Below are 16457 nucleotides of genomic sequence, written 5' to 3'. Positions count from 1 at the left end.
TCGGTGGTTTTCCGCTTTAAGGGGGTAAAGAGGATTCCAGTCTCCTTGTTATAAGATACCGGAAATCGACGCTAATGATTTGTCAGAGGGTTTCAGTAGTCTGAGCTAATTGAACGTCAAGTGGCGGTGTTGTTTTTTAAAGTGTAACATTTTGGGTATAGCGAGAGATAAAATTGATTTGACATGACTTACGTTTTCCTCGACGCTCTTCTTTATCTTCACACTCGCTTCAACGACAGTTTTTCCGGCTTTGTTGACAGCACTGTATAGGAAGCCACCGAAACTCTTAGCACCAGCCAATGCTTTCGTTGAAACTGTGAGGGAGATAACAATTAAGAGAAATTAAACTTAAGAGGAATAAACAGTAAATTCATGCAAAATAAACGTTCAATATATTCAAGGAACGAAGTTAGTTCATCTTGACATTTTCAGCCTTTCGTATTGTTTGAAGAATATTATGTCATTTCGAAAAAAAAACGCCGTAGTTCTCTACAAATAAATTCTCTACAACTTAATGTGATTTTCTAATTTTAAAGGATTATTTTCACAATTAAGTTTTTCTTTCATTCAATGTAGACTGTCGGCTATAAAATCGGAGAGGCATTCACAGCCCTAGCTGTCTTTCTCCAGCTTCCTTTTGAGATTTTCTCAGCATGAGGTCGTCTTAGGATTATCCTTTCTGACCCAGAATCGCGTGCTCTCTCATGAACTTTGGTATCGTCTGGAGCTTCAGGATTCTTCCAATTCCGTGAATTTTGTCACGAGAAGTCAATTTTAGAAGCAATCCAGGTTTGATTTATCCTCACCCGGGCTGATTTATTGGTGGTGAATATATTAGGCTATTCTTGGAAAGGCTTTTAGATGTAGATGCGGTAAAATTTCATGTGTGAAAGGAAATTATTCTCTGATAATGACCTTTTTTCAAAAGTTTCAAAACAAAATTAATACATTTCGCAACTCCATTTATCATGATGAAGATAACTATCCATTAATTACGCAATAAAGTTTTGGTTCAGAGCGAATGATATGGTAATAAATGATATGGTCACGCGAATGATTTTTATTCTTTGATTTTCTTCAACAGCGCAATTCCCAATACCTATTTAAGTTTTCTCATAACATCAAAGAGTCCCTCACCTCAAAATCTACATATATAACCTGGCAATATTCATCGAACATCTATTAACAGTATTTCCAGGAAATTCAGAATCGCAAAGTTTTATCACCTCGAAGTATTTTCAGTGTTCCATTACCCCGGAGTCATGTAACAATATCAGAAGACTTCGAAAAGGTCACAAAGGGACTCCCTATTTTTGTAATGATTTTTAAGACATGCTGGCGAGGACTGGCGATAAGTCGGCAATAGAGGCATTAGAAGTAACATGAGAATGTCATTCTCGAAACATGATTTGTTGAAGTGTTTGAAATTCTAGGGCATCGATGAACGCCAGCTTGCGACGATGCAGGCGGACTTTTTTGAATCAATAACAAGAGTCCTGTATTTTGGGTTAGGAGTACAACAAGAAGCTTTATGTCGGTGGAAAAGTTCTCGTGAGATGCTGACGCATTCGTGAGATGAACAATTAAGAAGGTGACGTTGCCAGTTGTGTCGTGTTCAATTGCCTTACGGAACTTTCTAGGAAGAAGATAAATAGCATGAGGAACTCTGTGAAGATCTACAACAAATAGATCATTTTCTTCATAAAACATTCCATTTTGTTGATAGTGAAGACGTGTTACTCCTGAGAAAGAATTATTTCTACTTTTTTTTTATCACTCACTATTTTATCACTGCTACTAACTTCTCACATCTTCGAAGCCAAATAATATATTTTCAACGATAAAATCGTACTCCCCCTCTAATGAATACGATGCACGTTGAAGATTAGAAATAAGTCAAAGCAAGATTGAAGACTTTTGTTCCCTCCCTCCCCAATAACATGGTTCCTCCGGCATGCTTTCCTGTCTCCACGGATGTAAAAACGATGCAGTTTATCTTGAAAGAAAAGTTGTGCTGGGAAAGATAAACAGAGCAAGGAACTCTCCGAAGTTCCTAAATAATTGGATAATTTTTTTCATAATATAAATTTCTTTTTATAAATACGCAAAAACTTTTTACGGAGATTTTTACTTTTAAACTCAAATACTTAAAATAAAATATCTTGAAAAATTTGTATGGCTGGGCTAATTAAAACATATGTTTTAATTAATTTGGCACCTAGTATCGGAGATATTCCCGCAAGATAGGAAAAAATTAATTGCATATCTTCAAAGCTATTCTGTATAATTTCCAATTAAAAATCCAGAATGTGAAAATAGAAAGATTGCGATGGTTTCATCCCAAAGGATAGAATAATAGTTTTCATTTCTTTATGACGAACTACTCTATCGCTCTGCTGGTGAAATCTTCTTTTACCATCTTCACAGCCAAAAAATATCTTTTCAATGATGAAGTCCCCACCTTCTCACTTAGCTATCTTTGAAGATTAAAAAGAAGCCAAAGGAGGATTGAACACTTCGTTCTTTCTTCACCCCCTCAATAACTATAACCGCCCCACTATACTTCCTTGATTTTCCAACCCCGAGTGACAGCATAGCAGTGTAGGTGTTTGGTATTGATCGTGGATGGACCAATCCCCCCTCACCCCCCCACTCACCACTGAAAGACTAGCTCGTCGACTGAATTCGTTTCAATAGCGGACTCTCATGAGAGGCCCCTCGATTTCTTCCCTGAGGCTAAGAGTATTGAGAGGGCGATTGGCACAACCGATATCCATTGGCGATATCAACTATCTGAGTCAGGGGGTTGTATCAACAAGATCATGGCAGATCACCTGGAGAAATTTGGCGAATAGAGAAAAAATATCGTCGAATAGGGAGGAAATTACGTGTGAAATATTTGTCTAGCCTCTTTTCCTTCTTCTTTCTGGCTTGAACTGTCAGAATCCAGTGGCATTTGGGGCAACTCACTAGAGCAAGAGTATCGATTCTTTCTTCTTTACCCCAGTACTTTGGAGATTTACGAGGATTTTGTACTGAACATCGTAACCCCATTTTTTAACATTTATTCTTAATGACTTTTTATGACAAGCAATGATCATGTGCATAAGATGGATAAACATTTCTTGTTGATAGTTTCCGTGAAATATTTTTAGATTTTTAAGTGGTAAACCTACATTTTTTATGAACCTCATAAGACTGGATTATAATTCATAATTATGGGGGAAATATAAACACTTTAATAATGAAAAATGTTTGGAAAATTAAACAACTTAAAACCGTTATTTCCAGATGGTGCCTGGTTGATCTGATTTCGTTCACAAGAAGCATCGATGGTTAAGGGGTATAATTCTCAGTTCTGGTCTTGCAGCCGAAGCGCCACCATCGAGCGGTAAAGCCTCTGATGCAAAATCCAATTTAATCTCAGTTATCATACACCAATAGTGAATAGTTAATACAAATGGTTCTTAATTAAACATCCACACAACCGAATATCAACACATTCCCAAGTGGAGTCACCAAAGAAACAGTGAAAGTGCCTTACACCCAGCTAACCTCAAAAGTGGACACGTGCGAGCCTCCCACGCCAAGCGTGCCGCCTTGCACCCGATGTCGAGCAATAGAGTCTCGAATACCCAGCTCCCCAAACACAACTTCTTCGCCAGTGTGAAACAACAGCTAACCAAAACATGACGATGGAACCCTCTACCACAGATATGGACATTGAGGTCACCAAGTCAAAAGCTATGAACCTCATAACCAACACAAAACTCACTGATCCCGACGACCTGATCATCACCGGGAACCAGGCTATGACTAAAGCACAAATTAGCAGATCAAATGCCAAATTCAAACCAACAATACCAAACAAAATCTCCAAAACCTCCAAAGACACAAATAAAAAAGGTGAAAAAAGACCAAAATTACAAAATTCTGAATCAAATGACTCTTCATGTAGCGACATCGACGAGAGCTCACCCCAGCCTAACCCACAAAGACATCAATGGATGGAGAAGTTAGTCGAGGAGAACAAAACACTTAAAAACCTCATCATCAACCAGCAGGAGACAATATCAAGACTGAATGAAACCATCACGAAACTACAAAACACCATGGACAAAGCCATAAACCTCCAAAGCAGCAACACATATCCAGCCAACTCAACAAATGCAGAGAATCCCCATGCCAGGCCATCATCGGGTAAACCCCCAAGCCAAACAGGCATCTGGGAGTACCCGCCTCTCCCGAAACCAAAATCATCACTAGAGGAGATACTACTCCCAGGAAAAGAAAAAACCTCCGATGCCAAGAGGACAAAGAAACCCAACACCTACAGCAGAACACCATCACCACCTCCAGCAGCCCCTCATCCCTCGCCAAAAGGTAAACCACCACCATTACATATACATAACAAATCCCCTGAGGAAATAGTCAAATTAATAGATATTAATATCAAAAACAACCTCACAGAAGATTTCAACATCAAAAGAGTCACAGATTTCAAATCATCCTTATTATTAAGCAACGCCCATGATTATATCCTAGCTAAAAATCTCCTTATTGTAGAAAAAATTCCATTCTTCACTTTCACCCAAAGTGAAGTCAAACCCCAGACACTAATATTAAAAAACCTCGCGGGCAACTATTCTGACCTTGAAGTCTTGGAAGAGCTCAAAAAAGAAGGGTGCAAACTTAAAGACGTAGAATTCACCAACGTCAAACGATTCACAACCAAAAAATCCATAGAATCTAACAGGAAACTTGCAATGTTCATCGTGCAATTGTCCCCATCCAGTTCAGTCGGGAACGTCAGAAAATTAAATAAAATTTTTCACCAAATAGTTTCATGGGAAAAACTTTTCCAAAAAAAGAACACCTCCCAATGCAAAAACTGCCAAAGATTTGGCCACACCGCAACTAACTGCAACCTAACCCACAGATGCGTAAAATGCACTAACGACCACTTACCCGGGCACTGCCCGCGCAATATCACAAAAGGGATGGAATCTGATGGTTCTCAATCCCAAACCCCTAAAGTAGCCTGTGTAATTTGCAAGCAGGAAGGCCATCCAGCATCTTATAAAGGCTGCCCAGTTCAAAAAGAAATGAGACTGAAAATTAAGCTCAAGAAACAAAATTTAACCGACCAAAGAAATTTTATCAAGGAGAAAATACTCAAAAAAACCATACCGGGCCTAAATTACAGCTCAGTTGTAAGGAACCCCACCCATCCCACCACCACACCCCACTGTACATCACCACCCCAGAATAAAACCACCCACATAACACCTATGAACCCTGAAACCACTATCTCATTCAGGCACGCAGCTTCTAGGCCCCCATTTAACACCCCCCTTTCGGACTCCTCTAACCTATCCCATCTATTCATCAAATTTAAAGAAGACATTACCTCAATCATCAACGCCAAATGCAACACCTGGCAGTTCGCTTTAGACCAACACACCAACCAACTAAATTTCATACTATCGACAATGGAGAAGGCCAACCTGTTTCCCAACAACAATGCATAACACATCCAATCAACCCCAAAAATTCAAATCAATCAACGAATTAAAATGTTTCGCAATTAATGTTAACTCAATTATATCAAACCAACGTAGAGCATCCCTACTTCAATTCATAAAAAAAAATGACCCAGACTGTGTACTACTCAGTGAGACCAAGCTATCTGAGATGCACAAACCTTACTTCGACAACTACAGACTGTACCGCGACGACAGATCAGCCATGGCTGGGGGCACGGCGATCTTAATCAAAGAGTCAATCAAAGCGACAAAAACAGTAACAAGATCGACGCCAAATTTTAAATGCCTTGAAACCACCATCATAAAAACCAACATAAATAATACGGACATTCTATACATCATTGCAGCCTACGGGGTAGGTGACAACAGAAAAGAATTTATGCAAGAACTCCAAACCCTCTTCACTGAACTTAAACTTAATAACCCAGAAGTATACTACATTCTAGCAGGCGATCTTAACGCCAAACATGAAAATTGGGGAAACTTTAACCACAATAACAGAGGGCTAGCCTTAAACAAATGGATAGAAGACAACGAACTCGAATTCAAAATCCAATTCAACAGCTCTCATGAGCCATCCATGCCCAGGGAGGGGTCCTACCTCGATGTATCTTTGTCTGACGCCAGATTAACAATAACAAACACAGTGAAAGACGGACGTTTAAAAACAATAGACTATGACAGCGACCACAGAGGCATCGAATTCAACATATCAATTGATAACAGACTAACACTAGAAATGCATGAACCAGATAAACAACTCAACTTTGGAGCCACCGACTGGCAGAAATTCTCTGACTATATTCAAAAAAGCTGTAAACTCAAAATAGATGATCACAGAAACCTTGATAACGAGGAAATCGAAACACACATATCCGAAGTCAATAAAATCATCCTGGATGCAATAGCAAACGTTGTCCCAACAATCAAAAAAAAAAGTCGTCTCGAGGACTATTATAACAAGAAAATTATCCGACTCCAAAAAAACAAAAGTTTTCTTATCACAGAAATCAACAGAATATACAGAAAGAATAACAAAAATGCTTTCTCCAATGAAATTAATATACTAAAAAAAGCTATCGTAAACATTAATGCTAGATTGACAATTGAGTTCTCCAGGTCAATATCTAAATACTGGAAAGAAAAAGTTAAAAACATCCCCATGAATGAGCCAGCCAAAATGTTCCCCACCATTAACAAAATATTCAGACCCAAGCAGACAAATGACATTGACACCCTCCATATCCCAAGAAACAAAGCAGCACTACTAGAAGCCGCTGAAATCCCACCCACTCAAAGATCACTAGACACTAACGGAGACACAATAATACTAGACCCCATAGAGAAACTAAATATCATTGGCGCCCATTTCGAAGCCGCAAATACCCAAAACCTTCAGTTTGGTAGTCCTGCACTCGACAACATCGTTAAGCTAAAGACCGACACCTTCAAAGATGAGATAACTCATGAAGAAACAAACAAAATATCAGTAACCCACTTTGACCATAACAACCCGGCATCGTTTCCGAATACAGTACTTGAGGACAAATACTTCACCTCAACCCTAGAATTATCAGGAATACTAAAAACTCTCCCCAACAAAAAATCCTCCAGCTTCGATAAAATCCCCCACATCGCCATCAAACATATGCCCCCAATCCTAATAGAACAACTCGTCATAATATTTAACAATGCACTGAATAACAAATACTTTCCCTCATCATGGAAGTTAGCCAAGGTCATAGCCTTAAAGAAAAAAGGTAAAAACACTCAAGACCCCGCTAATTATCGTCCAATCTCCCTCCTGCCCAACCTAAGCAAAATCTTCGAGATTATAATAAACAGAGCAATAATCAAATTCTGTGACAAAAAAATGATGATACCTGAACAACAGTTCGGTTTCAGACGTAATCACTCCACCCTGCACGCAGCCACTAAATTCTCCTCAGACATATGCTGGTCTTTAAATAAAAAAGAATGTGTCGGAGCCTGCTTTATCGACCTCGAAAAAGCATTCGATACTGTCTGGCTGGATGGCTTAATATATAAATTAATTAACAAGAACTTTCCCTCCCATCTAATAAAAATAATATTTAGTATGATTCACAACAAAGAATTCATAGTCACTAGCGGCGCCCTCAGCTCAAACCGAAGGTTCAAGGTCAGGAACGGCCTCCAACAGGGGACGGTAAATTCCCCTGTATTATTTAACTTATACACAAGTGATCTACTCAATCTATTCGGAGTCAATGTTGACCCAGATAAAAAAGCATTAGCCTTTGCTGATGATCTCCTCATTTACGCCACAAACAAGAAAGTTTCAATAATTCAGGAAAATCTACAATCAATTTTCAATAAAATTAACAATTACTATCACAACTGGAAACTAAAAATTAACCCCAGTAAATGCGAAACAATACTTTTTACACCTAATATAAATACAGTGTGCGCCGATGTTCGCAAGAACTGGGACAAGTTCAAAATAAACGAAAAGGCTGATGGTACAGGTATCGAGATCCCACACAAAAAAGTGGTAAAGTATCTAGGTATTCATTTCGACAATAAGCTAAACTTCCGAATCCACACCCAAACACAAATAACAAAAGCAAACAAGGCCTTTAAAATGTGCCTTAAACTATTCCAAAATAAATACCTACACATTAGAATAAAAGTAATATGTTACCAAGCCCTAATAAGACCCATTCTGTCATACGGATGTCCCATATGGTTCTCAATAAATAATAGACAAATGGAAGAATTTAGAAAATTCGAAAGAAAATGTTTAAGAACATGTCTGAACAAATTCAGAACCCCTCAATCGAATTATAAAAAATATCATAGTAATCACAAATTATATAACAGCGCTAAAATCCACAGATTCGACTGTTTTACTATAAAACTGATCAGAAATCACATTTACAAATCAACAAAACACATTAAAATTAACAACCTAATTGGGGCACCTTTTTACACAGATGAAAAATACATAAAAAAAACACTGGCATCGGGATTCATCCCCCCGGAAGCATTTATTTATCTAGACAAAAACAATATGATCCAAGACAAAAACAACATACCTATAATCTACCACGCCAAGAGAGGTGGTTATCCTACCAAGATACTATATAAGAAAAACATTGATTGTAAAACAGAAAAAAATCTAATAGCGGGCGACACAACAATTTCTAGCAGAGATATAGAACTAGATCACAGAAAAAAATCTAAAATATACTGGTGGTTACCTGACCCCCCCCAAACCATAATTTCATAACCCCTTCCCCTGTATCATACCCCCATAACCCCTGTAAATACCCAAAAAAAAAAAAAAATGTAGATATGTATATTTCCTCTAGACTTAGATATAGTTCCTAAGTTATAATAATGTTAATTATGATAAGACCAGTTTTTACTGGCCATTTCTGGTCCCAAATACCACTGAAACAAGTCACAATAAAGTCAAAGACTCAGCACACCAAAAGAAAAAAAAAAAAGAAAAAAAAATTTCAATACCCTAAGATAAAATTCAACCAACATTATGAGTTGCGAAGCGAGCTGAGCTCGTATGTATCCTCCTTAGCATTTAAGACACTTTAATTACGTTTTTCCCATGTTTTTAAGTAGCATTAAGCACAAACTATGTCACCTGCAATGTTCAAACTCTATGATCTCGGCCAAATAAACATGTTTTTAAAAAAAAAAAAAAAAAAGGGGTATAATTCTCGCCTGCCACGCGGGAGTCCCGGGTTCGATTCCCGGTCGATGCAATCTTTTTTTTTTTTTTTTATGATTGAAATATAAACTTTATAATATGTAAATGAACGACTGCAGAGAATGAAAAGTTGCGATTGGATTAAAAGAAAAATACCACTATGCTGTATGTTTCAGGGTTACGTAAGGCCGTAGTAGCCTATGTAGATTTTTAACACGACCTATCACTATAACAATCTTTGTTTTTATCAGAAAAATAAATTGTTCATTTAAACAACGGAAACTTCATTTAAGCTTGCCTGAAATGACCTTTTGTAGGAACTCTTTATCGAATATGTATCGTTTGTCAAAGGAAATTTTCCTCTCGCTTTAAGCAACATAAATCCTCAAGAACTGCCTTCTCCGTATTCAACAAATATTCTGAAGTCTTATGAAAATTTAAGTCCCGTGTCCAGTAGCACTTCACCATCCCATCCCCTCGAATTCCGAGAGTACAAAGAGAATTCATTCGTTGAAATAAAACGAAATATCCAGGGAGTGCTCTGAGAAATCCCAGAATAACGGAATACACGAATAAAACAATTTTTATAGAGTCGGTGACGCTGTGCGATATGAGAATGAAGAATATTCGCTTCACCAACACTATCACCTGCAATCTCTGGGAAATTACTCCATTGTATTTATCCATAATTTCGTGTATTATCCAAGTAAATTTTCATGTTTATGTTATGAAACTCTGACAAGTATCCTCATCATTTCTGTAGCACGCAAGTTCACGTGAATAATGATGAGTCTTGGTGTGAATGTAGATCGTATGCTTCGATTGACATATTAAGAGAATAATGGAGAGTCGAGGCCAATAATCCAGGTGACCACAGGCTTTATAGTTGAGAGAAGCCAAACATTCATAATAGTGAATATTAATATGTTGAAAACCCTCACAAGCTAGCCAACATCCCATTGGTGAACTGATCATATACCAGCAATTTATAGTAATTGTGCGATCAATATGCCAATGTACCCAGATCGGAAACTCCTTTCCTTATTATCGAAGCGCTTATTCCACTGTTCACTTGCAACCCCGATGATTAACGGCAATTGATCCTCACACCAAACATCACAAATTCGAAATTCATGGATAACCGTGTCACGATAAATTTATCGAGCAACTTCGCAAGGGAATCTGAATGTAGATCCTATACTTGAACTGACACATCAAGGGAGTAATCAAGAGTTAAGGTGAATATTTCAGATGACCACAGAGTTTATAGTGGAACGGCAACCACATAGAAAGCCACACATTAATAACAGTGAACAGGGATGTATTGAATATCCATGCCTTTGAATTCTCAATTTGTTGTTCAAGAACTGTTCTTACACCAGCAATTAATAGCAAATGGAATATCACTATACCAATGTACCCAGATCCGAAACTTCCTCCCTTATTATCGAAACTCACTCCTATAATTCCCCACACTACACATCACGAATACGAAATTCAGAGGATGTTCTTCTATAAACAATCTCTTATCCACTTAAGTCCATAATTTTTAAATCGTGGAAACTACATGTTCCATGATAAATTGAAGTCTCTCGTAGAGCTTCGAAAAGGAAGGTGAGAGACAGCATATAGAATTGGAAAAAAGAAATCGAATCACGTAGGAAGCTGCACGTGAGACTGCACAACCATATTGTTCACGTACGCCGAGAAAAAGTAATAATAAAAGTCACTTATGTGTTAACCCCAGAGTTCTTCATCCTCAAAGGAATATCTTTTTCTATATCAGGGAATTGTGCCAAAATTGACTCAATCATTCCAGAAATTGATTATTGTACTCAATGCTCATATTCTCTCATTATTTCTCATATTGCATATTTGATAGTATTTTTTCAGTTCCAAAAAGTTTTAAATATAAAGGAAGCTAATTAAAATAATACCATATTTTCCCTCTCCCTTTGTACTTCTCATATTATGCGCTTGATTACGTGAACGCTTGATACTCTTGATTATTGATGTACTAATTAATTTTCGCGTTTTTTTGCCTCTCATATTAAAATTGCATCCATTCATTCAATTATCATTGGCAAAATGGAATGAACTTAGGTAAATCGAGATATAATGAATTGAACATCCAGTGTAATCTCTAAAGCACGTTGAAAGAGGTCAAAATAAAACATATTCATGGATAAATATCCCCATCCCCTAGTGAATTCATCAACAAAGGCCGCAAAGCCAAGATAATAGAATATGACAGCCACAAATAACTAGTAACTCACCGGCCCCAAACGCTTGTTGTCCGTCTTTGTCCTCGGTTGGTGTGCCCTCGAGACTAGCTGGACCACTGTCAGCACCGCCAGTCGCACTGTTATATTTGAAATGGAGAAGGAAAAGAAAAAAAAACCATGAGTACAAATGGGAATACCACAGCCGATGGAATGAGAGTATTCAATGATGAATATGTGAGACAAGGATTGTTCAAACTTGTGGTAGCATTTTTTACCACCAGCGGTGTAGTTTTACAGAATCCACATACCCTGCAACCCACCTGCTTGCGTCATCGTCTTTTACGTTATCAGGCGATGAGCCCTGTACGCTTTCCCGCGATGTTTGACTCTCGTTGGCTTCAGCCGGTGTTTGTCCAACTTCACCACCCTCTTCAGTTCCAGTACGACCACTTAGACCGGATATTCCACCACTAAGCCAACCGCTCATTTGGGACGTAACACCGACGAGCATGTCCAACTTACTGCCCTTTGTGGGGCTGAAAATAAATTAATCGTTACGTATTTCATTCTAATGGAGGTTAATAATAATTCTAGCATGCTTATTATAATCTAGATATGTTGAAGGTGAAAAATTGCTCGGGTTTCCGCCTAGGCTACGATTTTTGCAGAAAAAAAATATTTCCGAAACGAAGAACAGAATGAAGTGTCTAGTTTTCAGTAAAAAAAAATTCTAGATTCTAAAACTGGTCATTGAAGTTGCCTTAAATTCTGTTTTACTCTCACAAATCCTATTCACGTAAAAACGCGTTTATGTTGGAGGCAGAGTGTGGGCGGTCAGTCATTATGATAACTGGCTCGAAGGGGCGGAGGGTTGAAAAAGGGAATCTCTCAAATTTTTCTTTTTTAACTTTCAAGACCAGTTTTACTTGAAAGGAGTAAATTGTAAAGATTTATCTTGAATTATCTGGACAGATTAATGAAATCAGTGGCGTTGGTCTGAAAACTAGAGACTTTTTTCTTTGATAACAATATTAATAATTCGAGAATGTTTTCTCCACTGCATTAATAAAAAAAAGCATGTGTTACAAAAATAAATAAAACAGTGACTGTCTAATAAATTCTCAGGTCACTCATAATTGCATGATGTATATGCACTAAAAACACTTGATATTTCTCAATTCGTGTGGTGATAAAATTCTTGTCCAAGCATGACAGGTGCCAGTTATAAATAAATTGTAATCATGTAATCAATTCTAGAATAACAAAATAAAATAGCTCAATGAGAGAAAGGATTAAAAAATGCTCCATAAATATTCGTATTACCTGCGATGTCAGTAGGTGATAAAAAAAAATAAGTCACGTGTGAGTGTTCTTTCTATTCTCCCTGTCACGCTATACATTTCTGCATATGGAATACCATAGGCAGCTCGGCAATTTACAGAATGGAATATGTAGTATAACCAGTGTGGATAGTTTTATCGCGTACGTATAAAGGGTCTCATGCATACTGCATTACAAATAGGGAGGGCTTCTGGTAGATTCGCCTGAGCCCTGGAATACGTTATTCTAGGTAAAGAGAATTTTTCTACTTTTGTACAAATCCATTTTCCATTTGGATTTATATCAATATCCGGCAAATTGCCCTCCCTCCTGGGGAGGTATTTTTTCTTCTAACCCCGGTGGTGTAATTTCTGAATATTATGACGATAAGTGGAGGGCAAAGCAGAGCTTTTCCTGGAATATCCTGGAAAGTTAACAACAAATTCCAAACCGATACACGATTCTAGAATAATTCAGATTTTGTTGGTATCATGTGATTTTTTTTTTTCAATGGTAAAAAAGAATTGCTGTAGGATGATCTACGACCTTCAATTTTTGATGGAAATTTCAGTGAAGTAATGGAATAGAATTTAACTGGACACAGAGATATGGTCCACAGGATTTTTACAAAAGAAAATTGCCAAAGTACTTGGACATCTTTAAATAACATATCATACTGGTTATATTGCATTCCCAGAGGTAGAGAGGAAGCAATCAACGCACAACGGAGGATCGTCTGTGGCATTGCTATCCCTTCGCGTTATTTAATAGCCCAGCGATATACTCGGACCCCTAAAATCCCATCACCACTTCACAACTTTTAGGATTTAGCTCTCTGGGACAGTCATCTCCCTTGAATTAATCCCGTCTTCTATTTCAGGAGAACATTCGCCCCTGCTTTAATTGCAATAATTTTCCGTTGACGGCGACACCCAGTTATACCACTGGTTCGTGAAACTAAAGTTATATTCAGCCCCACTTTTTTTTTTTAATTTTGGCTTTTTAATGCAACCGCTGACTACAAAGTTACTCCAGAATAAATTTACCCAACCGACGAGACATACGCAAACCCTAGGGGCTTCAATACCCATCTATATTTTTTCGCATTAGTAAAGTTGCGGTTGGACCAGACTTGATGAGAAGATATTTTAGTGCCATCACTCACAATTAGTGATTTCGTGAAAAAAAGGGTAATCTTAGGAGTACGTGTACTTTTTTACGGAATGAAATGTCGACTTTAAATTTGATTACATGGAGAGATTGCGCGTTATCACCGTGGGGAAATACCAACGGCTACTCTGTTTGAATCTCCTGATGAGAAGTTCTCATAATGCAACGAACGTTGTTGCAAAGGAAATGTCAAGAAACAAAGAATGAGTTGAATGGATGACAAAAACTTGTATTGTTTTTTTTATTAAACTATAGAATTCTCTCTGGTTGAAAAGTGCCAAAAGTCAATCATTTAAGTATTGGAATGAATCTGACACGAGTTCTCGATAAGTTAATTTTGATCAATTTAAGAAGACTGATTGTGGAATGATCACGAATGAATCCCAATGGAAGCACACCGTCTCGCGGGCATACCTTTTCCTTGTAAAAAATATTTCTCCTGGCACCCAAAATGAAAAAGTTCCCTATTCCCAATCACTTTTGATAGAGTATCTCTTCAATTAAATGAATAAAGTTCCATTTTACGAACGGAAAGTCTATAAATAACAGGTGCAATCGAGATAATTACAGCGCCTGAGTAATCAAAGGACTAGCACCACACTTATCTTGTGAAAAAATCTAGTTGCCCTCCTGAAATTCTTCAAATAACAGGTACAATCAGGATAATTATGGAGCAAAGAAAAGGGCATGATCAATTAGCGATCAGCGTTCGTTAGAGCTTTTTTTCACAACAGTCCGACTGAGGAATAGATATCTTCATTTGAATAGATGAAATTCTAGATGTCGACAAGTGGAGTTCTTTTTAAATAAAATGAGGAATTACGATAATCCTGCCTAATAGGGACCCATTCACTCGAATTAAATGAAATTATTCTACGTAAGTAAAAAGTATTACTGAATATTACTCTTTAATTGAATGAATAAAATTCCAGACAACTTCCTCAAATTGTGATAATAACAGGGACAATTACGATAATTGTGGCCTGATGAGGAGTGCATGGTTAGTTCGAGGCCGGTTTCAACTACAGAGAATGAGTAATCGGACTTACTCGGGTGCAACGGCTCGTGCCATGGGTGACAAGAAACCGGCGTTATTTGCCTCACCCCGAGATCGATATAATGAGATACCAATGCACATGACAATACTAATGACACAGTCATCACAGCCTCGTTGTTTCTCTTCAATTGCTGCTCATGATAAAATTCAGAAGATTTTTGAGGGTTGTCAAGCGACTAAATTCCCTTTACGATATTTTCTCAGACCGTAAATGACCTCGTCCTCGGCGCAAACATATCGGTGACCCCTGGAATCTCGAAAATCGATTATTCCCCTGTCAAAAATCAACCTGCCACGATGGCTCATGCACCACCCCCCTAATTACTGCAAACAAAAATTCACCCCAAACCTCTATGATACCTCTGTCTATGACATCAATAGTCATCATCAACAAAAGCCTTTGAATCGAAAGAGAGAGCATGATAAATCGATTTCTCAAGCATTGGTAAACCCCTTCCGCCCCCTGAGAAGAAGCTTTTTACGTAATACGACAGGGCTGTCGACGTCTAGGGGTGATTTCTTGGAGATTCTAGCTCTACTTCCTCAACTTTTATTTCTCTGTTTGTTGGGAGGATAAAGCTCCATTCTTCCTTTAAAACCCTGCGACAATGAAGTTGAAGACAAATAAAAAGGGATTATTGCTCGGTAAAGAATTTCACAATTAAAAAAAAAACTGGAAAATTCTCTCAATTTTTCAGTAAAAGAAGAAAATAAATTCTTGGATGTAACTAATTATTAGTTATCACTTCCTGTGGAATTTATAAAATGAAAGACAATGAATACGACGAATAAAGGAGAAAATGTGGGCGGAATTACCCCTCCACATCCCGCGGGCCATCTTTTTCTCTCGAATAGCGATTTTTTTTGTATTCAGTAATCAATACGGTGTAAATAACGAGATGATACGTGGACACATGCCCTCATCGTGTATTTATTGCTGTCAAAGGTGGAAATCGACATCCGTCGAGTGATCTAGGTTGACAAGAGCCCTTCGTTTGTGCATCGATTTTCATTGATAGACAATTAATGGGTGATGTTTGATGAATTTACCTGTTGTCTTTTTTCTCGACGTCCGGCTCGGTCTCCGCTGATGTTGACGCGATTTGTTCCTCTGTCGATTCGCCCTCCTCTTCGCCCTTCTTTCCCATCCAATTGGACACTTGATTCGTTATGCCGGAGAACATTTTTGACGATTCGGTAATGTCCCGGTGCGATGGAGTTATTGTTTGTTTTGCTTGATGAGTTTTGACACAGGGAGACACTGGATGTGTTGATAATGATTTTCAAAACACGTAGTTTACTGAGAATTTCACGTTAACCTACGGAGTTGGAGATTAGAAACATTGACGAGGCGTTCACGACGCTCCAGGTTCACGTACTACGTACATACTGGGCCTTTGATTTTTCTACGTGAGGTGTGCGCTGATGGA

At 37.9% G+C, this 16457-nt stretch overlaps 1 protein-coding gene across 7 annotated transcripts in view; it reads right to left on the bottom strand.

Annotated features, from left to right (window-relative positions):
• Positions 1-16430, bottom strand: part of LOC135172701 (synapse-associated protein of 47 kDa) — a 31449-nt gene extending 15019 nt beyond the window's left edge. For 6 of the 7 annotated variants that reach the window (XR_010301159.1, XM_064138973.1, XM_064138976.1 and 3 more), the window contains exons 1-4: positions 16078-16430; positions 11789-12016; positions 11532-11617; positions 193-314 (exon numbers count right to left, since the gene is read on the bottom strand). Coding sequence is in view for 6 of the 7 variants with exons in the window: in XM_064138973.1 (XP_063995043.1) it covers positions 193-314; positions 11532-11617; positions 11789-12016; positions 16078-16211 (570 nt within the window). In the remaining variant the exon portion in view is untranslated. The remainder of the gene's footprint in view (positions 1-192; positions 315-11531; positions 11618-11788; positions 12017-16077) is intronic. The other variant, XM_064138974.1, reaches the window with a different exon arrangement.
• Positions 16431-16457: the final 27 nt, after the last annotated feature.

The sequence above is a fragment of the Diachasmimorpha longicaudata genome, chromosome 2, assembly GCF_034640455.1.
Source record: "Diachasmimorpha longicaudata isolate KC_UGA_2023 chromosome 2, iyDiaLong2, whole genome shotgun sequence".
Lineage (NCBI taxonomy): Eukaryota > Metazoa > Arthropoda > Insecta > Hymenoptera > Braconidae > Diachasmimorpha > Diachasmimorpha longicaudata.
This window is presented reverse-complemented; position numbering and strand designations above follow the sequence as displayed.